Below are 26,482 nucleotides of genomic sequence, written 5' to 3' on the forward strand. Positions count from 1 at the left end.
GCACGCATGAGGTCCAGGAAGTGCTCAGCCTTTGTTTTTGTCCGTTTGCAGTGTTCTCTTTCTCCACTAGAACGGTGTCTTTTCTGTGAGCTCTAATGGCGACGTTCATTTCTGTCCCGTTGAAGAAGTCCTCTGAGGTCGACTTAGTGAAACCGTTGTCGAAATTTGTAACGGCCACCTACCCTCCCGGCGAGGAGCAGGCAGAGCATCTCCGTGCCGTGGAGGAGCTTAATAAGCTCCGTAAAAGTGCTCTTGGGAGGCCGCTGGACAAACACGAGAGCTCGCTGGAAATCCTGCTGCGGTGAGAGCCTGTAAAGACAACTCGTTTAAGGAGTTTCTGCGGTTGTCCAGTTCAGCAGTCGGCTTAATGATATTGACAAGCTCAGTTTCTTAGCTTTAATAACACGTTTAATCTGTATAAATGGCTAATTTGTCTGCAGAAAACAGAATATGTCTAAAGATAGAGTTACAACATGACACATCAGCAACATCAGGCTCTGATAGCTGTGTTAGTTTCGTACTAGTTATGTAATTGATCGCTAGTTTCGTGAACTACCACGTTGCGCCCTTGATTAAAGCCTATCTTGATTAAAGTATCTGTTTTTGTTTGCTTCATAGAAATATAAAGCGTTCAAAGAAATATGACAGAATTGTCAGAATGTTACTAAAAAATGGGAGTGTAACATTTGCCCAGGTTCTTTGTTATACAAATCAGGGGGCTGTTGTGTAGTATTCATGTGTGTTTTTTAGTAAATTACTATTAGTGGTATATTTTGTATTTTCAAATGTATTTATTTAGGGCGGTATGTGATATGCCATATATTTATCATACGTCATCGTGCGGTCTTCCTGCTTTGCAGTGACTCGTGTGTTCTTTAAACGAACCGCGTCAAACCGAAGTAAAAAAATTATTAAAATCACATTAGAAAATATATGCTTGTTGTTGTTTATACGGTATTCGCTTTTTGAGGATTTTAGTCAGTCACATCGATGTCGACCAGTCTTCACGAGGCTCAATTACTTAATTTATTTGAAGCTGGTGGGTGCAGCAGGTTTGAGTGACGAAAGTGACGTATTGGTTTTACTATTTTGGAAGGTATTTGTAAGTTGGCTACGTGATTTATTACTTTACCATTGCAAATGATCTGCCTCTCGTTTTTAGATAAAGTTGAGGAAATGGCTTGTTCATTTGTTAAACAAAATTAGTGTTGCTGCTTCATGTTTTGATCATTTGGACCTTTGGATCAATTTTCTGACCTATACTGAAATGTTTGTGTGTATAAATAAGTTGTCAGAAGAGATCATTCATTAACTTTCATTTCACTTGACTTGTTTGATTATAGTATTGGGAAAGGAGTCAGCTAAGAATTGTAGTTCTGTTTAAAACAGCATCTGTGACAATGTTGATTGCCACAAAAATTAATTTTGACTTTTGTCCCTCCTTTTCTTTATAAAAAGCAAAAATCTGGGTTACAGTGAGGCACTTACAATGGAAGTCAATGGGGAAAATTTGTAAATGTTAAAATACTCATTGTTTCAAAAGTATAGCCACAAGATGTAAAAATATACATGTTAGCATGATTTTGGTGTGATAACTTACTAACCTTTTCTGTGTGAAGTTATATCCAACCTTGTTGACGACGTAACTGTAAATCCTAAAGCGACAGTAAAAATGACTATTTAAAACAAATATATAGCTCAAATAGTGCACAAGTTTTAACAGAAGAATTATTGTAAGTGCTTTTATAAAATTATAAGCTTCACATATCTGCCTTTAAACCCTCCAAAAATTGGCCCCATTCACTTCCATTGTAAGTGTCTCACTGTAACCTCGATTTTTGCTTCTTTTCTTTTTTTTAAAGAAACGGAGGGATTATTTAACAAAAATAATTTTTTTGTGGTAATCAGCATTGTCACGAATGCTGTGAATTGAGCTCAACTTGTATTGAACTCGGAATGTTCCTTTAAGTAAGTATATGCTGCTGGGATGTCAATAAGACTGTTACGTACACTAGTCACCTATGCCATCTGGAAAGTAAATGAGCAATGCGTTGCTATAGGAATAAGGTTTTGTTTGGCTTTTGCTCCTTTGTAGCCATGTTGAATGGTCAAAATGAATGGCCAGCTTTGTAGCTCCTAGTTAAACTGGTGTTTGGTTTGTGTGACAAAGAGCCCCTTAGCCACGCCCTTCAGCAGTATTCCCCTTGAGTCAACAGTCATGATCCTTTTATGGTGCCTGGAGGCAGGATTAGCCATTGATAACAGATATTTGACACATGTGGCTGAAGTATGGGGAAATGCTCCTCTTTCCTCCCAGGAAGGAAAAATTTTAGTGAGACTAGTTTGCTGCGTGACAATAAGCTTGGGTAACATCTGTCAGTTGTGTCATGTGTTCAGACTGACAGTCACATGAGAAATGTTGTCATAGCTAAGGTATGCTATGCTGTCATGTTAAATGCTGGTTGAAAGAACATCTAAACAAATGCCAGTGTTTTTCCCACTTTGCCTAGCTATACTGTGTCCCAATTCTGGACTCTTTCTCATTGTTTGTCTCTCTCTCTCTCTCCTCTAGATATTACGATCAGCTCTGTGCAATCGAACCCAAATTTCCCTTTCCAGAGGTAATATTTATACACTTTCGGGCATAATATTGCTCCCATACCCTTCAGTGACTGCAGTTTTGAGTATAGTTTAATTTAAAGTTTATTAAGCTATTTTTTTTATGTTTTTGCAGCTATGCCTGACATTTACATGGAAAGATGCTTTTGATAAAGGATCACTTTTTGGAGGCTCAGTCAAGCTTGGTGAGTTATAAACATGCAAGAAAAGCTTCAAAACGTATTGAAAATCAGTTTTAAAGATTAATACATGTCCATACAAACAAACACAATAAGTGATCAGACATATCAGATTTGCCTGGTGGAAATGTCTAATGACTTATTTGAGGGACACGAGCCATATTTAGGGACAAGAATAGCAAATCATAGTGAGCTCCCACTAAAAATAGTTTTTTTTAGTTTTGTTTTTTCTTCTGATAAAGGCATTTTATATGGATAAATGCATTCATAAGGGTCTGCACTTATGAATAACATCTTGGCATGATACTTTCTTGCCATAACAGCTTACAAGAAGGTGTGTATATTGTGTTAGTTACAATTAACTACTTTTACGATCTGAAATTATAAGACAAGTTTCTTTTTGAAACTCCATATTAAGTGTAGTTGTCGAATGATAATTCTGTTGGTGCATAAATGTTATCTGCAGTACTGCAATAATAGTCTGTAATATAAAGACTGTAACATTCTGTAACATTATTTGTGCACGTTTCAGCCTTGGCAAGTGTGGGCTATGAGAAGACGTGTGTTTTGTTTAATGTGGGGGCACTGGCCAGTCAGATTGCTTCTGAGCAGAATCTCGATGATGATGAAGGACTGAAGGCTGCTGCCAAATTCTACCAGGTTGGAGTTTGACCTTTGAGGGAAAGTTTGCCAAAAAATGAAAATTCTACCACCATATACTCACCCTCGTGTTGTTCCAAACCTATATGACTCTTCCTTCCATGCAACACAAAAGTAGAGGTTAGGCAGAATGTTAGCCTAAAGGCTGAAATATGCCTCTGCGTCGAATCTACGGCGTAGGCTCCGCATAGTAGCCAACACGTTGGTTTGCATTTATAGTTCTGCGTTGTCTTCGTCGTTCTGCGATTACACAGCCAAAATGCTAATTATACATTAATAAATAAATAAAAGCAGTGTAATTTGTGGATTCAAAAGTGTTTATTAAATTGTAGCATTAAAAATTTGTTCAAAGTATGTGAACATGTTGAAATGTAGATTGGTTACATATTTATTATATATGTTGCCTTTATTGCAGGGAGCAAATAAATGAGAAAAATAGTGTATGCTTGCTCTTGAGTCGCTTAAATAATAGTAAATAAATATTTTGGCATACTTTTGATGTTCGGTGCTGAAAAAGATTTGATCAAATTAATAAATAACTATACCTCACTTGGTGAACATTAATTGGGTGTCTTTTTAAGGACTTTACGAAGCATATAGGCAATATAACAACTGTTACCAGGTGCTTTTTATTTTGCTGACAAATTAGAAGTGTTCCATTGATGAAACTTTTGAAATATGATTTTTTCCTGTACACAATACTGTCAAACATTTGATCAAACCATTGTGCAGATGGGAAAGTTTGTGAGTAGAATACATCATACATTATTTAACTCACATATCAAATTAATATCAAGTAAAAAAAAGTTTATAAGCTGTAAACAGATATCTTTTGAAATGTTTCGTTTGTAACTTCATAAAACATAAAATCAATATACAGTGCATCCGGAAAGTATTCACAGCGCTTCACTTTTTCCTCATTTTGTTATGTTACAGCCTTATTCCAAAATGGATTAAATTCATTATTTTCTTCAAAATTCTACAAACAATACCCCATAAAGACAACATGAAAGAAATGTGTTTGAAATCTTTGAAAATGTATTAAAAAGAAAAAAGAAAAAAAAAAATCACATGTACATAAGTATTCACAGCCTTTGCCAAGACACTCAAAATTGAGCTCAGGTGCATCCTGTTTCCACTGATCATCCTTGAGATGTATCTACAACTTGATTGGAGTCCACCTGTGGGAAAGTCAGTTGATTGGACATGATTTGGAAAGGCACACACCTGTCTATATAAGGTCCCACAGTTAGCAGTGCATGTCAGAGCACAAACCAAGCCATGAAGTACAAGGAATTGTCTGTAGACCTCCGAGACAGGATTGTATCGAGGCACAGATCTGGGGAAGGGTACAGAAAAATTTCTGCAGCATAGAAGGTCCCAATGAGCACATTGGCCTCCATCATCCGTAAATGGAAGAAGTTTGGAACCACCAGGACGGGGAGAAGGGCCTTAGTCAGGGAGGTGACCAAGAACCCGATGGTCACTCTGACAGAGCTCCAGAGTTTCTCTGTGGAGAGAGGAGAACCTTCCAGAAGAACAACCATCTCTGCAGCACTCCACCAATCAAGCCTGTATGGTAGAGTGGCCAGACGGAAGTAAAAGGCACATGACAGCCCGCCTGGAGTTTGCCAAAAGGCACCTGAAGGACTCTCAGACCATGAGAAACAAAGATTGAACTCTTTGGCCTGAATGGCAAGCGTCATGTCTGGAGGAAACCAGGCACCGCTCATCACCTGGCCAATACCATCCCTACAGTGAAGCATGGTGGTGGCAGCATCATGCTGTGGGGATGTTTTTCAGCGGTAGGAACTGGGAGACTAGTCAGGATCGAGGGAAAGATGAATGCAGCAATGTACAGAGACATCCTTGATGAAAACCTGCTCCAGAGCGCTCTGGACCTCAGACTGGGGTGAAGGTTCATCTTCCAACAGGACAAGGACCCTAAGCACACAGCCAAGATAACAAAGGAGTGGCTCCAGGACAACTCTGTGAATGTCCTTGAGTGGCCCAGCCAGAGCCCAGACTTGAACCCGATTGAACATCTCTGGAGAGATCTGAAAATGGCTGTGCACCGACACTCCCCATCCAACCTGTTGGAGCTTGAGAGGTCCTGCAAAGAAGAATGGGAGAAACTGCCCAAAAATAGGTGTGCCAAGCTTGTAGCATCATACTCAAAAAGACTTGAGGCTGTAATTGGTGCCAAAGGTGCTTCAACAAAGTATTGAGCAAAGGCTGTGAATACTTATGAACATGTGAATTGTTTTTTTTTTTTAATACATTTGCAAAGATTTCAAACAAACTTCTTTCATGTTGTCATTATGGGGTATTGTTTGTAGAATTTTGAGGAAAATGATGAATTTAATCCATTTTGGAATAAGGCTGTACCATAACAAAATGTGGAAAAAGTGAAGCACTGTGAATACTTTCCGGATGCACTGTATGCTCCTGATTGAGACAATTGCTTTAATGGTGCAGAGTCCAAATACAATGTGATATAAAATATAGATATTAAAATAACCTAGGTAAAATGCGATGCTACCACAGATATCGTTGTTATTATCCTGGGGGCCTCTAGTCACAAAGTGCACCGATCACAGCTGTTGTGGTCTCCGTCAACGCGACATGCAGTTACATTTTTGAAGAGGTGCACGTCAGGCTATGGCATAGGTTCGACACAGAAGTATAACTCGGCATTTAGTCACCATTTACTTTTATGGAAAAAAGATGCAATGAAAGTGAATGGTGACTGAGGCTAACATTCTGCCTAACATCATCTTTTGTGTTCCGTGAAAGAAAATCATAAAGGTTTGGAACCACATTAGGGTGAGTAAATGATGAGTGTTTCATCCCCTCCCTCTAAATCTTTTATTTCAACAACACAGCCATTTGAAAGAGAGAGAAACATGTTAGACACCAAGTGTTTTCTGTCTCTCTTTAGTTGGCGAGTGGTGCATTTGCTCATATAAAGAATACAGTGCTATCTGCACTAAATCGAGAGCCCACGATGGACATCTCCCCCGAGACAGTGGGCACGCTCAGTCAGATCATGCTCAGCCAGGCACAAGAGGTCTTCGTTCTCAAGGCCACCGCAGGTGTGTGTGTGTTTATAAATTTGCATTGTAGTTTTTTTTTTTAATTGACCATTTTAATTGTGGGTTCAACTTTGTTTTGTCTAACAGATAAGATGAAGGATGCCATCATTGCTAAACTTGCCAATCAGGCTGCTGATTACTACGGTGATGCTTTTAAGCAGTGCCAGTACAAAGAGAATCTACCTAAGGTATGTGCAGCTGCCAATACACGTCAGACATATATCAGTTTGTAATTTGGGGAAAGTAATCCACTAGGGGTCACTAGAGACAGTTAAACATTCTCAAAGAGCTACACATACTGCATGCAGCAGTCACTGTGGGTGTTTCTGTATATGTGCAGAGTTCATTTCATTGACCCGGTTTACACCTGGTATTAAGATCCGTCTTAAATGTGTCTCCTGTGACCACTTGTGTCAGTGTATTACTGCATGACGAAAAGCCACCAAAAAAGTGTCAAAGTAAAAGCTTGAAAAAATTGGTGCACTGCTTCTTATACTTTAAGTAGAATCAAAGCACAAACGTGACGTTTCGAGCAGAATTCTCAGTTAAGATCTCTGTATTTCTGTTTGAACTGAGCTTCAGATATGTGTGCTTCTCATCTGTGCCCCTGCATGTTGATATCAGGCACACTGAAGATGTTCTGTTAAGTTCTTATGTCTCATGTATTCACATACGAATGTAATCAAATAGTCAATGTAGTTAAGTGTCTGAAGTGGACAAATCTCAAAACATTTTGGACTAGGGGTGGGTAAAAATATTTATTTTCCAATGCATCGCGATCTTCATTTGATCTCGATATCGATTCTTAAATCCCAAGATCGATCTTTTACTCTGTGCAACTTTCTATGCACCGAGAGGAATGCATTTGCAACCACATTTTTGTTCTATGCGACTAAAAATGTATATAATTGGCAACTGGCTGGTAAATTTCACTCACCAGTAATTGTGTAGTATAGTGGTGGAGTATACAGCAGCGAGGTTTTTCACTGGGTGTTGAGAGTAAAAGTTGTCCATTGTAATGTGTGTGTGTGTCCAAAGACGAGATCCACGTGACCCATTTGTCATTGACTAATGTCTCTGAGTGCTTTCACATTAGCACTTTTAGTGCGCACCCACGGTCGAATGATGTAAAAGCTCGGATCGTTTGGATAATGTTTACACTGTTTTCCACACCCGTGAATCGCACCTGGGTCCGCTTGAAAAGGTGGTCTGAGGTACGGTTCATGTGAACTCTGCTACAGTTCTCTGCTGATATGAACACAGTCGTACCAAATGGCGGAAGTGAACCACTTGTGATGATTTATAGTTCACATCTTTGCAGGCTCGTGATCACAATTATTAGGCTCATTTAAGATGCCAAACGCCTTGCCTTGAAAGTAGACGAGAGCAGGCTGGTGCAGTCGGGAGGAGTGAAATAAGAGCTGTCAAGTCAGACAGTTCTTGCTTCTCATTGTGGATCAACCACTACGAGATCAAAGGCAGATATTGCGTGATTCACTTTCATGTGCTTTGTTGTTAATAAATTGGATGCAATTTAAATTCTGTTACTTTTAAATGAAAATAAATATGATGAACAAGACACTCAATGTACCTGTTATTTAATTCCCCCCATAAGGGATCCATTTTTAGTTTAATAAAGATGAGTATTTGAGATTTCAGCAATCACATATCCCATACAACAATCGCACTGTCAGAGTGTTGGGAATATTCACATATAATTTATACACAACAAAATATAGTATTAGAGGTAAAAACAAATCTAACATTTTAGAAGAGAATGAAACATCACGGTTGTTTAAGCCAATGAGCATTAAGCTGTGTCGTCAGCAAGTCATTTCCCATCGTGCTTGCAGTTCGTGCAGCTCTGAAAAAGCAACTGCGCTGCCTTCCTGCAACAACTGCAATGCATTCCTCAGCAGACAATGGGGACAGTTACAGTGGTAAACAGCTGCCGCTTGTACTCGCATTGATGACATAATGGGACCACGCTTCGGACTCAAATAATATGATGTGAACAGAGACCAGCGGTGGCAGCAGGAGGGGAAGAAACAAACTCTGGTTTGGTCCAAGCAATTGAACCAAGTGTGAAAGCACTCTGAAATACCCTTTCTGTTCTTTAAAGTCAGTAGTTAATGTTTATTTTTTGTTGTCTTTGATATAATCCTAATCAAGCATAGCACAGATGAGGTAAAGACATTCAAGTCTCTCTCGTTAACATGCACTTATTTAAAGACGCTCTTTACAGAAATGCCGGGTTTCATTAAAAAGACTGTACCTGTTTTTAGCATGTTTATACATTCATATATGTAAATACTTGTTTACAATTACTTAATTAACAATAAATATGTAACAAAACATAATATTTGCATTTTATTACATGATTGAATACATGGATTTGTTCATTTTTAAAAACATTAAATGTGATCAAATTGATGGAAAATGTATAAAATATAAGTAAAATTAATATTTTCTTAACGTACCTAGTAAGAAGGTCCCCTGTGTAATTTACAGTATTATTTATTTCAAATGTATGAATCTTTATTGAATCGGAATCTAATCAAGAGCTTCTGAATCAGAATCAAATCAGGAAATCTGTATCAATACCCAGCCCTATTTTGGACCCATTTTACACCTGTATTTAGCTTCATCCAGTTTTAAACAGACCGCCCTGAATGGATGTTATTACTAGGTGTAAACAGGCCATTGATTCTCGTATGACTGCTTGTCATCACCTCATACTCGGACACATACTTTCAAATCTTCGGCCCTCCAACCTTTGTTTCTTTTCCTACTGATCTGTGAGTGAACGCTGCATGAACGTTGTGTGAGGGTTTGGTTTGGGTTTGCTGAAGGATGCGTGCTGATTTGCTGTTCTGTTTTCTCTTCCTGCACCCTGTGCTGTGCTCGTTTGTGGTTGCCCGTGGTGTTGGTTCGTGGTTGCCGTGGTGTTTGTGATTGCTGTGGTTGCCTCTCCCTGGTCAGTATTTTTATTTCCAGGAAGTGCTTCCTGTCCTCGCTGCCAAGCACTGTATGATGCAGGCTACTGCAGAGATGTACCAGTCAGCCTTGGCCAATCAGAAGAAAAAATTTGGAGAGGAGATTGCTCGGCTACAGGTATGTTTGTCTGTGTGTGACGACTTTATTTTTGGTTGGATGCCTGCTTGTTTTATTTAGCTTCATTAGTGGGATGTTGTTGACGTTTTGACTATGTTTGTATTTCTCATGCATGGCTTGCAGCATGCCACAGAGCTGGTGAAGACAGCGGCTTCCCGATACGATGAGTATGTGAATGTAAAGGATCTGTCCGATAAGATCAACCGTGCGCTCACAGCTGCAAAGAAAGACAACGACTTCATATACCATGACCGTGTGCCAGAGGTAAAAGACCTGGAACACATTGGCAAGGCATCTCTTGTCAAAGCAACTGCAGTTCAGGCACCACTCAGCCAGAAATTCACAGGTCAGAATGACGACACACGTAACACTCTGTTGACCTTTCACTTTTTTCTCTTGTTTCAATTGTTTTGACATTTGGCAGTTATTTCTCCCTTACAGATGTAAAAATCGCATTACCCGTGGTGTATTACATGCAATGGATTGCATTACTTAATGTCTGTATTGTTTTGTTTGTGCTTCTAGATCTATTTGAAAAGATGGTTCCGATGGCAGTGCAGCAGTCGGTGAGTGCAGCCAATTCCAAGAAGGCTGACACAGTAAACAGACTTATCGGCAGCCTGAGAGAAGCAACAAATCTCTGCAATGGGTCAGTGTCTGTGTATATTCTTGCATGCATGTGCACATGCGCACTCTCATACGTTTCAGTTAAAATCGACTACATGGAAAACTTCATCTACAAAGAAAACTTTCTACTCCTTTGCATTTGAATGTGTTTGAATGCACTACTGTCAGACATACAGTTGTATTCAAAATGATGGGCTCTCCTGACCAGATAACATGTTTTGTTGATTTTCTAAGTAAAACAAGTCAACATAACCTCTGCAATGAACAAATTTAAAGGGATAGTTCACCCAAAAAATACAAAATTCTGTCATTATTTACTTACCCTAATGTTGCTGCAAATCTTTGACTTTCTTCCGTAGAATGCAAAAAGTAAAAAAACCAAATGTCTGTCATTATTTACTTACCCTAATGTCACTCCAAACGCATATGACTTTCTTCCGTGGAACACAAAGTAAATAGAAAAAAAGGACAAAATGACCACAAAACCACAGTAAAAGTAATCGATAGGGCTCATGCGCAATATTCAGACTTCTGAAGTGATACAACCACTTTGTGCGATGAACTGAAAAAATTTCAAACAAGGTCTTTTTCACACTCAAATCATTAATAAAGCGCTTCAATCGAATATGGCGGCTACGTCATTAACATAAAACCACATTGGTTCTCATTGCACCTCATAGCCAAACTTAATTTAATAAACCCTGTGAAGACTTTTGTGTTCCATTTAGTCATTTGGGTTTGGAGCGACATAAGTCTGTAAATAATTACAGAATTTTTATTTTTCAACTTAACATTTCTGCAAATATTTATGCATGGTTACTATTTATTTACTGAATTTAACAGATCCAATCACCCTATCAGTTAGTAATAGTTAACACCACCTTTGGCATAAATCTTGGCCAACTAACTTTATTCTTGCTTTAGGAATTTACCCCACTCTACCTTACAAAGTGCTAATAGTTCAGAAATATTCTTTCCATGCACAGCCTGTTTGATAGCTGCCGAGAGATTTTCAGAGATCTTTTCACTTAGAAAATCAACACAGCATATTGTCTCCTTCAGGGGTGCTCAAACGTTTGCATACAAATCCTTATCAAATTAATGAAATTACATTTTGTATGAGTTAATAATGTTTGGATTATTTGTTGTAAATCAGTTGTAATTGGTCAGGTTTGCTGATTGTTTAGGGTACTGGCATCTCTGAACCTCCCCGCCGCGCTGGAGGATCTGTCGGGAGACTCCGTCCCTCAGTCCATCCTGGAGAAGAGCCGTGCTGTCATACAGCAGGGCGGCCTGCAGAGCATCGAACAGCTGATTAAAGATCTGCCGGAACTACTGCAGAGAAACCGTGAGATCCTGGATGAGGTGATGCATACATTCACAGCCTGTTTAGTGCACTTCTGTACAGTGGGGTCCAAAAGTCTGAGACCACTAGTAAAAATGTTTCTACTTTGCATTTTTCTAATGTAGTACAGAATTTTTTTAAATGTTACATTTTACTTGCTTTAATGACAGCATGCACTTGAGCTGGCATGGACTACAGAAAACTTGATGATCCATGATTCCAGAGAACATCATGTGTGCTTTAATGGAAGCATGGAAATTTGACCTTTTTACTGACTGTATAAAAAAGGCTTTATACATGGTCAATATCACAAATTTCCTTACGTTTGTTTAGCAACCTAGAAATTGTTTAGAATCTTAATTTATTTTTCTTTTCTTCTTTATATCACATCATAACATTCTGTAGTGTTTTGTCAAAATCCTAAAAATTCCAAATCCTTAATTTATTTCTAGGTTTAAATGAAAAAAAAAAAAACATCCTAGATTTGCAATGTGTATTTCAATATGGAGTATATGTGTATAACACCTCCTAATTGTATATACTTGCACTCCATGGCAATCTGTATCATTATCAAAAATATTTTGTGTTGGTGTTAGTCTTTAAAGATGTTAAATGATGAGGAAACGACAGACAATGAACTCCGAGCCAAATTCAACCAGCGCTGGGCCAGAACTCCATCTGGAGATCTTTATAAACCCCTCAGAGCAGGTATATACACAGACACTCACTCCCCCTCTCTCTGTGTTTATTTTGTGCATTTTGCATATTTTACAATCAAATAATGATACTTAATAAGCATGAGGGTCATTTTGCACTGTGTTTAATCTCTCATTCATTTCTTGTGTCTGTGCAGAGGGAAATAATTTTCGTAGTATACTGGACAAGGCAGTGCAGGCTGATCAGGTGGTAAAAGAGCGTTACAATTCACATTGTGAGATGATTGCTTTGCTCTGCAAGCCAGAGAATGAGCTCAGTTCTGCCATACCATCAGCCAACCCTGCCAAGACTCTGCAGGGTAGTGAGGTAAAACACACACACATTAACCCAGCTATCCAAATGCAAACATATTGTAGACTTCTATTGTTTTTAAGTAAAGCTAATTATAATTGCCGCAGACTAACCCTGACCCGAACCCTAATGCTAGATTTAGCATCTTTAGAATATATAATTTACTTTATTTATGAACCCCTTTCCTTTTTAAGACATCCCCCAAAGGTGGTTTTGTTAGATTTAGCAAATTCCTCAAAGTACAGCTAGGTAAGAAACCCACATGCACACATGCAGTCAATTCCAGGGTTGTCTTCTCCTTGGCAGGTTGTGAACGTGCTGAGAGCTCAGCTGGCACAGCTGGATGAGGTGAAGAGGGAAAGGGAGGTTCTGGAAGGAGAGATTAAGTCAGTGACCTTTGACATGACAACAAAGTTCCTTACAGCACTGGCTCAAGATGGAGCCATTAATGAGGAGGCCTTGACATCCGGCGAGCTGGACACGCGCTACGGTGCTCACACACAACGTGTCCAGCAGAATTTACGCAGACAGGAGGAACTGCTGTCTCAGATACAGGTGATCAAATACACTCACATAGGAACAAGACAAAGTGTTACTGACAATCCTATCTTAACAAATGTTGCTGTCTGCCATTTCGCTTGCTTTTCTCTAATGAGAATCTACAGGAGAAATGTGTGTTTGAGCAGTTTTAAGCGGAATGTTATAGAAATGATCAAAAACAAATAAATTAAATGTTGTTGCTGTGTCACTTAATAGTAACACAAGGTACCTAGAGAGCATACACAAAGTGTTGTATCTTTCTTAGGTCTTAGTAAAGGTGATAAATAAAGATTAAATTAAGAGTTCATGGCATCAAAGAGAGTGTGTTATGAGCAGTTCTGTTCACTTACACTAATGTTATCAAGTGTGTAATCGCTATTAAATAAGCTTTTCTCTTTTCAAGTGACTGTGATAATTGTTTGCTTTTCTGATTCACAGTCTCAAGTTTTAAATCAAATAATTGTGTAATTTAACAATTTCTTTTACAAAAACTGTCAGATAAATATGCTTTAATATGCTCTTCATCCCAGCCCACATAAAAATATTACCAATTCAGTTTATGGAAATATTTTTCCAAAAACTGCACCATTCACAGCAATCTTCCATTTATTATTATTTGAAGTTGTGCAAAGCTTGTGAGAGCGAGCAGTGGTAACCAAGGGGGGTGGAGCTTAGAGAAGGGTCAATTATGTTACAGCACACTCAAACCAATGTAGATTTGAAGTGTTATCCTCAGTATTCATTAAGATTTTACCCTCATAATTAGCTTGTAAAAATAGTACCTGTCATACTTGAATGGACATTAGCTTAATAAAGTTTTTTTTTTTTTTAAATCAGGGAATTTTAAAATGGTGCTATCCAGGCCTGAAAAGTCATGGAAATCAATAAAATCCTTAGTCATGGAAAATTCTACAGCGAATATACATATTTCTGCTCTAATTCATTGGCTAGATGTTGCTTTGTGCTGTTTAAAACATCCTCTTAAGAGTGCTGTAAGTGATTTTGTTTTTTCATGGAAAGGTATGCAAAACATTTTCCTATTCCCTGAAAGATATTAATGAAATAAGTGTCGTAAGATATCTCATCTGTCTCTGTGACAGCTCTAGACTCTGTAAAGTGCAAACAAAAATGTGTCTGGACCACGGACAATGACGCTTTTGACTTGTCAGTCATTTTGCGCTAATCATAGTATTGTAGTTGCGGTGAATTATTGAGGCTTACTGCCATTTTTAAGCCATGTTGTTCATAACAGTTGTCTGTTAAAATAGGGCGCTATTTTGCTGCTGTTGTTTTAAACAACCATTTCTGCACGATGTTATCTTTGGAGTGCAGGGTTTTGGAAAGGGGGGGCCTTGGCTAATTCAACGGCTCAATCTCATGGAAGTAGAACGGCTAATATCACTTACAGCACCTTGTAGTAATGTCCCATTTGTGAGAGACTATTTTTCATTTATTTAGTTTTTTAGCAATGAATCGGTCAAACCAGTTCACAAATTGGTCTTGATGATTCATTAGTGAGTAGTTCTGAATTTTTATGATTTTTGAAAATCCTTATCCAGTAATCACTACTGGAAAAGCATGGAAATTCATTGGTCAAACAGTGTGTAATCCCTGTGCTATGGTGTGATAGAATGTGCAGTTTTTACTCATTTGAAGAACTCTTTCTCTCCCTCTCTATCTCAGGTGTCTCATCAGGAGTTTTCAGCACTAAAGCAGTCCAACTCTGAGGCCAATAACAGAGAGGAGGTGTTGAAGAAGCTAGCCTCAGCCCATGATAGCTACATTGAGATCAGCAGCAATATCAAAGAAGGCACTAAGGTAACTAAACACATGCTATAATATTATCACTGCACACATGCACAATGTACAAGATGTCACTCACTTATTCAGCTTTTTCATTCTCTTATTTTTTTTTTTTTTTTTTAGTTCTACAATGATCTGACAGAGATCCTGCTGAAGTTTCAAAATAAGTGTAGCGACATTGTTTTCGCCCGCAAAACTGAAAGAGATGAACTGCTCAAGTATGTACTTCAGTAGTGTGCACATTACCTAATTTAATACAGAAGGACTGTGAGTGGCTGATATGCTGCTATTGTGTCTGATTGACAGGGACCTGCAGCAGAGCATTGCTCGTGAGCCGAGTGCTCCTTCATTCAATGTTCCATCTTACCAGTCCAACACCCCCGCACCTGTTCCTGCTGCAGGAGGCCCTACTCCTGCACCCAGGACTGTGTTTGTGAGTGTGCAAACAGATCAGGTTTAAAGATGAAGTGCTTTAACATCAAATCAGTTTTAAATTCAAAAGCATGACAGCATAAATGTTTTTAAAGGTGCACTTTGTTTAAAGGTGTAATTTGTTGTTTATTTGTTGTTTTCAGCTAGATGCCATATTTAATATTTCAGGAATGAAAACAAGGTTGTGAGGGATAGTTGCACAGTCTGTTCAATGGGTTGTAATGTTTAATATCTCTGTCGATTGTTCATCTGACAAAATATTTAAAAAATGTCACTCCAAAATAAACCCAGCTGACAAAACACAACAGAAATCAATGATTGTGATAATTACAGTGCATTCAGAAAGTATTCAGACCCCTTTTTTTTTTTTTTTTTTTTTTTTTTTCACATCAATCTACACTCCATACCCCATAATGACAAAGCAAAAATCAGATTATGGATAACTATGCAAATTTATTAAAAAGAAAAAACTAAGATATCACATTGACATAAGTATTCAGACCCTTTGCTATGACATTTGAAATTTAGCTCCGGTGCATCCCATTTCTCTGGGTCATCTTTGAGATGTTTCTGCACTTTGATTGAAGTCCATCTGTGGAAAATTCAATTGATTGGGCATGATTTGGAAAGGCACACACCTGTCTATGTAAGGTCTCACAGCTACAAATGCATATCAGAGCAAAAACCAAGCCATGAGGTTAAAGGAACTGCCTGCAGAGCTCAGAGACAGGATTGTGTCGAGACACAGATCTGGGGAAGGCTACAAACATTTTGGCTGCATTGAAGGTTCCCAAGAGCACAATGGCTCCATAATTCTTAAATGGAAGAAGTTTGGAACAACCAGGACTCTTCCTAGAGCTGGCCGCCCGGCCAAACAGCAATTGGGGGAGAAGGGCCTTAGTAAGAGAGGTGACCAAGAACCTAATGGTCACTCTGGTTTAGCTCCAGAGATCATGTGTGGAGATGGGAGAAACTTGCAGAAGGACAACCATCACTGCAACACTCCACTGATCTGGGCTTTATGGCAGAGTGGCAGACAGAAGCCTCTCCTCAGTGCAAGACACATAAAAAAGCACCTAAAGGACTCTCAGACTGTGAGAAACAAGATTCTCTGGTCTGATGAAACGAAGATTGAACTGTTTGGCCTCAATTCCAAGTGTCATGTCTGGAGGCACTGCTCATCTCTTGCCCAATACCATCCCAACAATGAAGCATGGTGGTGGTAGCATCATGCTGTGGGAGTGTTTTTCAGCAGCAGGGACTGGGAGACTGATCAGGGTTGAAGAAAAGCTGAATGCAGCAAATACAGCGATATCCTTAATGAAAACCTGGTCCAGAGCACTCAGGAGCTCAGACTGGGCCGAAGGTTCACCTTCCAAAAGGACAGTGACCCTAAGCACAACGCAAGAGTGGCTTAGGGACAACTCTGAATGTCCTTGAGTTGCCCTGACAGAGCCCGGACTTGAACCCAATTGAACATCTCTGGAGAGACCTGAAAATGGCTGTCCACCGACGGTCCCCATCCAACCTGAAAGAGCTTGAGAGGATCTGCAGAGAAGAATGGCAGAAAATCCCCAAATCAGATGTGCAAAGCTTGTCGCATCATACCCAAAAAGACTTGAGGCTGTAATCGCTGCCAAAGGTGCTTCAACTAAGTACTGAGTTAAGGGTCTGAATACTTGTCAGTGTGATATTTCAGTTTTTTCTTTTTAATGAATTTGCAAAGTTAGCAAAAATCTGGTATTTGCTTTGTCATTATGGGGTATGGAGTGTAGATTGATGTGAAAAAAATTCATATTTTAAAGCATTTTAGCATACGGCTGCAACATAACAAAATGTGAAAAAAATGAAGGGGTCTGAATACTTTCTGAATGCACTGTACGTGTGATCTAGAACTTTTAGACAGTATAACACATGGAACAGACTGTACATCTGTCCCTCACTCCTTTGCAATTTGAGAAAAAACAAATATGGCGTCTACCCTGACTAAGGTCTTTACTGACACCTAGCAGCATGGATGTAACATCACGCAAATGCACTAGTTTTCAGTTACTAATGCTATTTTAGAAATGTACACTTCACTGTCAGTCTTAATAAATTAAAGGAATATTCCGGGTTCAATACAAGTTAATATGAATCAACAGCATTTGTGGCATGATATTGATTACCGCAAAAATCTGGGTTTCTGTGAGGCACTTACAGTGGAAGTGAATGGGGCCAAACCGTAATCGTTAAAATACTCACTGTTTCAGAAGTATAGTCACAAGACATAAACAATATGCGTGTTAACATGATTTTAGTATGATAAAAACTCTTAACCTTTTCTGTGAAAAGTTACATACAATTTTACAACTTCGTTGCCATGACAATGTAATGTCAATAAACCCTAAAATGACTGTAAAAATGAAGATCAAATAATACATGAGTTTTAACAGAAGAATTAATATAAGTGCTTTTATAAAATTATAAGCTTCACATATCTGCCTTTTTAAACCCTCCAAACATTGGCCCCATTCACTTCCGTTGTAAGTGCCTCACTGTAACCCTGATTTTTGCTTTTTTTAAAGAAAAGGACGGACGAGTTTAAATTTTTTGTGGTAATCAACATTATGCCACAAATGGTGTTGATAGAGCTTAACTTGTATTGAACCCAGAATATTCCTTTTTAAATCATTAAAAATAGTTTAAAATAATAGTGGTGTTACTGAATAATAGTCCGCTGGTATTCCCAAGAAGGGACCTGCTCAATATGACGAGTCCTCATCTCGTGTGAATGTACATGATTTTAAGCATGTTTTAAAAGTACTATTCATGTAATTAGGTGTTAAGCTTATTTAATGAATGAAAAAATACTGGGTGCACTTTTAAAGTTGTTCGTTATACTGCCACTATATATGCCTAACATTTCCAGTCATTTAATGGAGGCTAGAGGATGACCAGATAAACTTTGGGATTTCTATTTCCTTTTTTTTTTCTCTGTTCCATTCTCAGCAGCAGCAGCCTCAGGCTAAGCCCCAGCCCCCAGCAAGACCACCACCCCCTAACATCCCTACACAGGCAGCCAGTGCTTCAGTTCCAGTCAGCAATCCAGTGCCCCCGAGTAGTGCAAATCATCCACCTGTCGCACCAACCAGTGGACCTTCACAGGCTCAAGGACCCCCCTACCCCTCTTATCAAGGCTACCCAGGGTAAATAAAGACGGTCGCAGTTACTTATGCTGTCAAAATTGTATACGACAGACACCGTACCTCTTAGCTTAGTAACATGTTAAAAGGATAGTTCACCCAAAAATGAAAATTCATTCATCACCCTCATGCCATCCCAGATGTTTTGACTTTCTTCTTTTAGAAGAATATCTCGGCTCTGTAGCTTTACAATGCTAATGAATGGTGGCTAGAACTTTGAAGCTCCAAAAAGCATATAAACTCAGCAAAAAAGTAATCCATAAGACTACAGTGGTTAAATCCATGTCTTCAGAAGCGATATGATGCATGTGGGCGAGAAACAAATCAGTATATGTCCTTTTTTACTATAAATCTCCACTTTTACTTTCACATTCTTCTTTTGTTTTATGTGGATTTGCATTCTATTTGCATATGGCCACCTACTGGACAGGGAGGAGAATTGATTTGCCTTTATGTGCTTTTTTATTTATTTTTTTTAGCTTTAACGTTTGGGTACCATTCTCTTGCATTGTATGGACTTACAGACCTGAAATATTCTTCTAAAAATCTTAGTTTTTGTTTAGCAGAATAAAGAAAGTCATAAACATCTGGGAAGGCATGAGGGTGAAATGATGAGAGTATTTTCATTTTTGGGTGAATAATCCCTTTAACATCAAACTTTACTGGAATCAATTGTGAGTGGAGTCTCCTTGTACTTTGCATAATGAGCGTTGCAGATGATCTTATGAGCCTGGATTTAAATTAGGATGCTGCTTTAGAAGGTATCTGCCTATGTAGACCGCAAGGCAGCCTACCAGGTTTTGGAACAGCTCATATATGCACATATTGGAGAGGTTTAATGCTGCCTTCACATGCTATCAGAATTATCTTTCTTCCCACTTTCGAAGTCGTAATTACAGGGCTCCAGACTGCGACTAAAATGGTCGAAAATGCGACCAAAAATAATTTATTGCAACTATAATTTAAAATGTAGTCGCCATTGGCGACAGTCGGGTTGTGTGCGTTCATATGCGATTTCATCAGATATCAACTTGTGAGTTATTGAATACATCTATAGAGCACGCACTAGTGTGTCTCACGCCGCTTTTCACCCGTTCTGTTGTGGTGACGAGCTCACCTTGCTGCACGCAACAACAAACTCGGCGTGAGAGAATGGTGACCAAATTATTCTTTTGAACTGGATCTTTTTCATGAATCACCAAAAAGAACTGAGGGTTTGAACTCAGGAGCTTAGGTTAGCAGTTGGAATCAGATTCACTTTCTCAGCGAATCAGCCGTAAGTGAGCTCACAACTGGGAGTGCAGACATTTCAAAATAAGTCCCATGCGTATTTCGGGCTTCTTTACAATTAAAAGTCCAGTATTGTGTACCACTTTTTTTTTTTTTTTCCTGGTAATTATTGATTGGGATTGGAGTAGCACAATAAACTGCATCTGGGATTTAATTCAGTTTGCACTCTTGTAGTCTTTGTGTCTGGGCCATCTGGTAACAGTAAAAGACTAAGGCAATATTGTAAAACAATTTATATACTAATATATAAATTGTGTATATGTATATATATAATATATACACACATACAGTTGTGCTCAAAAGTTTGCATACCCTGGTGGAAATTGTGAAATTTTGGCATTGATTTGGAAAATATGACTGATCATGCAAAAAAACAAAAACAAAACTGTCTTTTATTTAAGGATAGTGATCATATGAAGCCATTTATTATCACATAGTTGTTTGGCTCCTTTTTAAATAATAATAACAGAAATCACCCAAATGGCCCTGATCAAAAGTTTACATACCCTTGAATGTTTGGCCTTGTTACAGACACACAAGGTGACACACACAGGTTTAAAGTGCAATTAAAGGTTAATTTACCACACATGTGGTTTTTTAAGTTGTAATATTGTCTGTGTATAAATAGTCAATGAGTTTGTTAGCTCTCACGTGGATGCACTGAGCAGGCTAGATACTGAGCCATGGGGAGCAGAAAAGAACTGTCAAAAGACCTGCGTAACAAGGTAATGAACATTTATAAAGATGGAAAAGGATATAAAAAGATATCCAAAGCCTTGAAAATGCCAGCCAGTACTGTTCAATCACTTAAGTGGAAAATTTGGGGATCTCTTGATACCAAGCCAAGGTCAGGTAGACCAAGAAAGATTTCAGCCACAACTGCCAGAAGAATGGTTCAGGATACAAAGAAAATCCCACAGGTAACCTCAGGAGAAATACAGGCTGTTCTGGAAAAAGATGGTGTGGTTGTTTCAACGAGCACAATACGACGATACTTGAACAAAAATGAGCTGCATGGTCGAGTTGCCAGAAAGAAGCCAATGCCACAAAAAAGCCTGGTTACAGTATGCCCGACAACACCTTGACACGCCTCACAGCTTCTGGCACACTGTAATTTGGAGTGACGAGACCAAAATAGAGCTTTATGGTCACAACCATAAGCACTATGTTTGGAGAGGGGTCAACAAGTATTGTGCTCCTTGAAACAACCACACCATCTTTTTCTAGAGCAGCTTGTATTTCTCCTGAGGTTACCTGTGGGTTTTTCTTTGTATCCCGAATTCTTCTGGCAGTTGTGGCTGAAATCTTTCTTGGTCTACCTGACCTTGGCTTGGTATCAAGAGATCCCCGAATTTTCCACTTCTTAACTATTTATACACAGACACTAATTGCAATTTAAAAAGCCACAGGTGTTGGAAATTTACTTTTAATTGCCATTTAAACCTGTGTGTGTCACCTTGTGTGTCTGTAACAAGGCCAAACATTCAAGGGTATGTAAACTTTTGATCAGGGCCATTTGGGTGATTTCTGTTATTATTATTTAAAAAGGAGCCAAACAACTATGTGATGATAAATGGCTTCATATGATCACTATCCTTAAAAGAGTGTTTTTGCATGATCAGTCATATTTTCAAAATCAATGCCAAAATTTCACAATTTCTGCCAGGGTATGCAAACTTTTGAGCACAACTGTATACACACACACATGCGCGCACATACGTGTGTGTGTGTGTGTGTGTGTGTGTGTGTGTGTGTGTGTGTGTGTGTGTGTGTGTGTGTATATATATATATATATATATATATACACACACACACACACACACATACATATATATATATAAACAGGGTTGTGAGTAACGGAATACATGTAACGGGATTACGTATTTAAAATACAAAATATAAGTAACTGTATTCCACTACAGTTACAATTTGTAATTGTAATTGGTAATTAGAATACAGTTACATTCAAAAAGTATTTTGATTAAAATACTAGTGCATTTGAACAGCGGTGAAATACTTTATGATGTGTTAAACTCATACGAGCAGACAGAGAAGTACATTTGAAGTAAGTTTGGAGCAGAAGAAATAGAAATAAACCTTGTGTAAATTGTCAGCTTTACGCTAAGCTAAAATGCTATTTCTAACCATTTTACATGCACATGTTACCAGTTACGATCATTTTTTTTTTTTATCAAGAAAATTCACGTTGGATCATAATTTCCTTTTTTCTAGTAAGACCTTTGATATTAGGGCAAAAATCGTATTCTTGATAATCATTTTTGTATTGTTTTCCTGTAAAAATCCTTAAAACAAGAAACAACACTGCATAAGATATTTAGGTTTTCAGAGAATGTATTTTTAACGTGTATTTTGTCGTACTGTACTGGCAGAGTTTATATAGTCAAAACAAGTGAAAAAATCTACCAGTGCTGAAGAAGTAATCCAAAGTATTTAGAATACGTTACTGACCTTGAGTAATCTAACAGAATACGTTACAAATTACATTTTACAGCATGTATTCTGTAATCTGTAGTGGAATACATTTAAAAAGTAACCCTCCCAACCCGTACACACACACACACATATATATATATATATATTTGAGATCAAGCTTTTGACACTTTTGAGGGACCTGTTCACAACTATTACACAAGGTGCAAACATTCATTGATGCTCAAGAAGACAACAAACTTAATATATGCATACTATACTTTCTGTAAATATCTGTAATGTAGATTGTTAAGAGCAGTATTAAATTTAAAAAAAATCTTATCTCTTATATTTGTATAAATTATAAAAGGGGTGTGAAAATTTGAGACAAAAGGGAATGCAAACTTATCTTCTCAACTATACTATAAGCTGTTTATTAAACCTCAGATTAATGGGTTATCAACTGTCTCTTTTTCTGCTTTCCATCTTGTTTCTGAACACTAATCTAAATCTAGCAGTTCTGTAATTTGGTGACTAAAAACAGCCATTTGGCTCCTTAATGTTTCAGTTTAGGAGCCAATGGCTCCTTAGTCATTTCTTTAGTCTGGAGCCCTGAATTATGAGTACAGCACGTTCAAGTGATTTGTACGACGTTAGGTTCATTCTTGAATATTTATTTGCATACTGTCACATATTTTGACACTGTAATTCATGTTCATTAGCTTGCTAACGCGAGTGGAATTTTGGTCAAATATGTGCTATTTTCTACAATTGGCATCAAATGGTTACTGATAATGTATATGTTAATGTATTTGACCGAAATGGCTAATGATAACTAGGTAGCTGCATTTAGAAAAATTAATAAAACCTATCATTCAGTACAGGAACCACACTCTCCTCTGCCATGTTGAAAGTGAATTACTCCTCCAACTCAGTAATTCAGGTATCAAAATTATCTCGGAGTTCCTCAGTCTTAATTGTGACATAAAGGGGGTGTTAATGTTCAACTTCTGAGTAGAAAACTTGTATTTATGATAATTACGATAACACACGAAGGCGCCATAAAGGTGAAGCGTGTCATTTCTGAACCGCTAGCGCCACCAAACTGAATGACAAAAATAAACATTGTTTCAAACAGCTTACCTAAAGCTTAAGTAAATAATTTTTATTTCACCCCTTCTCTTTCTTAGGTATTACCAGATGCCGATGGCCTATAACCCTTATGCTTATGGGCAGTTTAATATGCCCTGTGTGCCCTATCAAGCCCAAGGTCAGGTCGGATACCCTGGAGCCCCTCCTGTGCAGCAGCCCTACCCCTATCCCCAACAACAACAACAACAACAACCACCACAGCAACAGCCCTATTACCCTCAACAGTAGAGTACTGTTACCACCAACAACTCTCTACTACTACAGCCACACTCCTTCCTGTAAACAAGCACTCCTCTTACTTGCGCTTAACCATTAACACCCCTGAACTCGTGCTCTCTATATCTTTAACATCTGTCTTTCTCTGGGCGGAGTTTAGAACATCAAGCCCCGCCCTCCTCTCTGGTAGGTGGAGTTTCAAGGCCATGGTTCACAGACAGGTGTGTTCATAGAGGGAAGATAGAGGGTCTTTTTTTCTCTTTTGTCTATCTTACTCTTTAGCCCAAAGTGAAGCTGCTGGCTGCCTGCCACTACTTATATCTTATTTTTGTAATGAAAACTGACATATAATCTAATTCAAGTGCTGTAAGTGATTTCTTACCTTGAGGATGATCATTTTTTGCTGGGAGAAAAACTGTGGTTATGTCTTACTGTAACCCGAATAGTAATATTATACATCCTTCTGTTCAGTCTACAATCATTGCCTTGGGAAGGGAACAGTTAAACAGAATAGAAAATGGATTTGTCACTAAAATAATTAATTTGTTTTCTTTTGTTTTCATGTGATTAAAATCTGTCCGATATTAAAAGCTGCCGCCTCGTTCTTTCTTTGCACATGGCTCTTGGAGCCTGTGTGAGTACAAGAGCATACTTTTAGCATTTTTGGTCATTGTTAATGACTCTTCATATTGTTTCACATTTATCCTGTGCCAAGTGTGACAACTAAATTCAGATTAACAGGATAAGGTATAAGAGCAGGTCTGCATAAGTCTGGGTGTCACCACTTTTGAATTCAAGTGTGTTTGTGGGAGAATTATTCCAATGCTATTTTTGTCCTGAAAGAGCCGTGCTAAGTGTCTCCATGGATACAGATGGAAGAGGATGGGGTTTTGGGTCTGTGGCTAAGATATCAGCATATCATAAAGGTATCATAAAGTGTGTTGGTTATGTAAGGATGTTTTCTTTCGCCCAAAACACTATCCATGCATGTACAGTATACTCAAACTGCAATGTTTTTGACGTTGTCTTTACTGCCTTTGATTATGAATGCATTTTAGAACACTGAAGTGACATCAAAATATATATATATATATATATATATATATATATATATATATTAAATGTTAATAATTCTCCAACACATAAGCAGTCAATTTAATGTGTGGGGAAATAGCAATGCTTTAGATAATCTGAAGTAACCACAAATGTATGTTTGATGATGACTGACAAAACCTTTGTATGCTGTAAATGAAAGTTAAGAGTCTAAAAGCCTTTACACATATTGGATCATTAAACCCACTGGTGTCATGCTTCCCTCAGCTGTTGCTTCTTACTGACAAGCATTCAGATGTCCTTCATTTCTGGAAATCCATCAGTGTACAGATTTAGCTTTTCCCCCTTATAAATATGTGCTTTAGAGACTCCAATAACACCAAAAATGGACTGAATTGAACACATTGTTTTCACTCACCCCTTGCACAAAAACTGCTCCTGCTGTGCCTAATCACAACTCGTTCACCATTCGTTTATTACCAGTCAGATTGTTGTTTCTGCTGCTGTTGTGTTTACATTTATTTAAAGGGGACAGAAATAGCTTGAAATGGGTCATAGTTTTTGTATTCTAAAACTAATTTCCAGTTGACGCCTCATTTCCCAAAGTGGTTTGGCCTCAGCTAACCCAAACCAATCAAATACTGATAAAGAGCACGTGTGAAATTCTCTCCGAGTGCTTACCATAAGGGAAATGCTCTATGCCAATATTGAGAGATTTATTGAGGGAGACAGGTGTGCGAATAGAAGTATATGAATGTCAGACGGATGCCGCATTGTTGACTCACTGCCACATCTAGATCTCCAGTGACCCTTTAGTCTAACAGATCTTTCCCTCGATGACTTGAGGGTAGAGAAAGTGTCATTTGAGAGAGTTCAGAGCTCAAATAATTGTTCTATTTGTGTGTGTGTGTGTGTGTGTGTGTGTCTTTCAAGTTAAGTAACAAAGAATGCTTTAATGTTCCAAGGCTCTGATTGACTTCACAGTGTATTCAGACGTACTGTATGAACCGTCTGCTAGCTTGAACCCCAGCAGGTGCCAGTCTGGTCATCCTCAAGAGCCCAATTCCAGTTTTCTCAGTCATTGAGTGTGGCCATGAGTTATTTCAACATCTAGCTTTATGTAATATAATATGTCATGCTAGCAAGCGGAACAGCTCATATTTGGTAATGACTGTTGTTTACAACTTAATAAGAGACTGAATTAACCCTTAAATGTATGGGAATTTCACCAAAAACTCTTACATATTCAGGTCTTTATAGACATATATCTATCACAAATGGATCTGCAAAATTCCCAGATTGTGTAAATATTTTCAACAATTAGAAAATAATAGAAAAAAATATATAATGTTTTATTTTTCATATATCATAGAGACAATGCAACAAATCAGGACAAATTTAAAACAGGATTCATTATTTTCCACACTGAAATTTCATGAGACACAACTGGCTGTCAAAAACATATTGAGCTGCACATAACACATAATATACACATATCCTACACATAATCTACACATAACACATAATCTACACATAACACATAATCTACACATTTATTTCCCCAGGCACTTATTGAGTGTAAATAGATGCACAACTTATATAATTTCGGTAGTTCACCCAAATGAAAATAGTCATACTGTATCATACTGTTCACGTGTTAAACTTGCTTTAGTTTACTTCCATGTTATTTCTTCATCAAATAACAATGTCAAATGTAAATCAAGTCAATCACCG

The 26,482-nt window shown here is 38.1% G+C and overlaps 1 protein-coding gene across 3 annotated transcripts; it reads left to right on the forward strand.

Annotated features, from left to right (window-relative positions):
- Nucleotides 1-3: 3 nt before the first annotated feature.
- Nucleotides 4-24,285, forward strand: LOC127425402 (programmed cell death 6-interacting protein-like). 3 transcript variants are annotated; one of them, XM_051671396.1, is made up of 18 exons: nucleotides 4-301; nucleotides 2,573-2,621; nucleotides 2,735-2,804; nucleotides 3,331-3,458; nucleotides 6,400-6,553; nucleotides 6,641-6,741; nucleotides 9,536-9,667; nucleotides 9,791-10,013; nucleotides 10,193-10,316; nucleotides 11,482-11,659; nucleotides 12,236-12,347; nucleotides 12,493-12,662; nucleotides 12,954-13,202; nucleotides 14,871-15,005; nucleotides 15,114-15,208; nucleotides 15,297-15,423; nucleotides 18,414-18,610; nucleotides 23,518-24,285. In XM_051671396.1, the coding sequence occupies exons 1-18, from the start codon at nucleotides 96-98 to the stop codon at nucleotides 23,705-23,707; spliced, it is 2,640 nt and encodes an 879-aa protein (XP_051527356.1). In that variant the 5' UTR covers nucleotides 4-95; the 3' UTR covers nucleotides 23,708-24,285. The 3 variants fall into 3 exon arrangements, with proteins under 3 accessions (XP_051527356.1, XP_051527357.1, XP_051527358.1); XM_051671397.1 differs by having other exon boundaries at nucleotides 18,417-18,610; XM_051671398.1 differs by having other exon boundaries at nucleotides 5-301; nucleotides 9,551-9,667.
- Nucleotides 24,286-26,482: the final 2,197 nt, after the last annotated feature.

The sequence above is a fragment of the Myxocyprinus asiaticus genome, chromosome 34, assembly GCF_019703515.2.
Source record: "Myxocyprinus asiaticus isolate MX2 ecotype Aquarium Trade chromosome 34, UBuf_Myxa_2, whole genome shotgun sequence".
NCBI classification, from domain to species: Eukaryota; Metazoa; Chordata; class Actinopteri; order Cypriniformes; family Catostomidae; genus Myxocyprinus; species Myxocyprinus asiaticus.

Bases quoted from the DNA above. Each gene is read 5' to 3' on its own strand.
- LOC127425402 (XM_051671396.1), top strand. From the start codon at position 96: ATGGCGACGTTCATTTCTGTCCCGTTGAAGAAGTCCTCTGAGGTCGAC. The intron at 2,805-3,330 runs GTGAGTTATAAA...TGCACGTTTCAG, and splicing joins TGGAGGCTCAGTCAAGCTTG to CCTTGGCAAGTGTGGGCTAT. The intron at 15,006-15,113 runs GTAACTAAACAC...TTTTTTTTTTAG, and splicing joins ATATCAAAGAAGGCACTAAG to TTCTACAATGATCTGACAGA.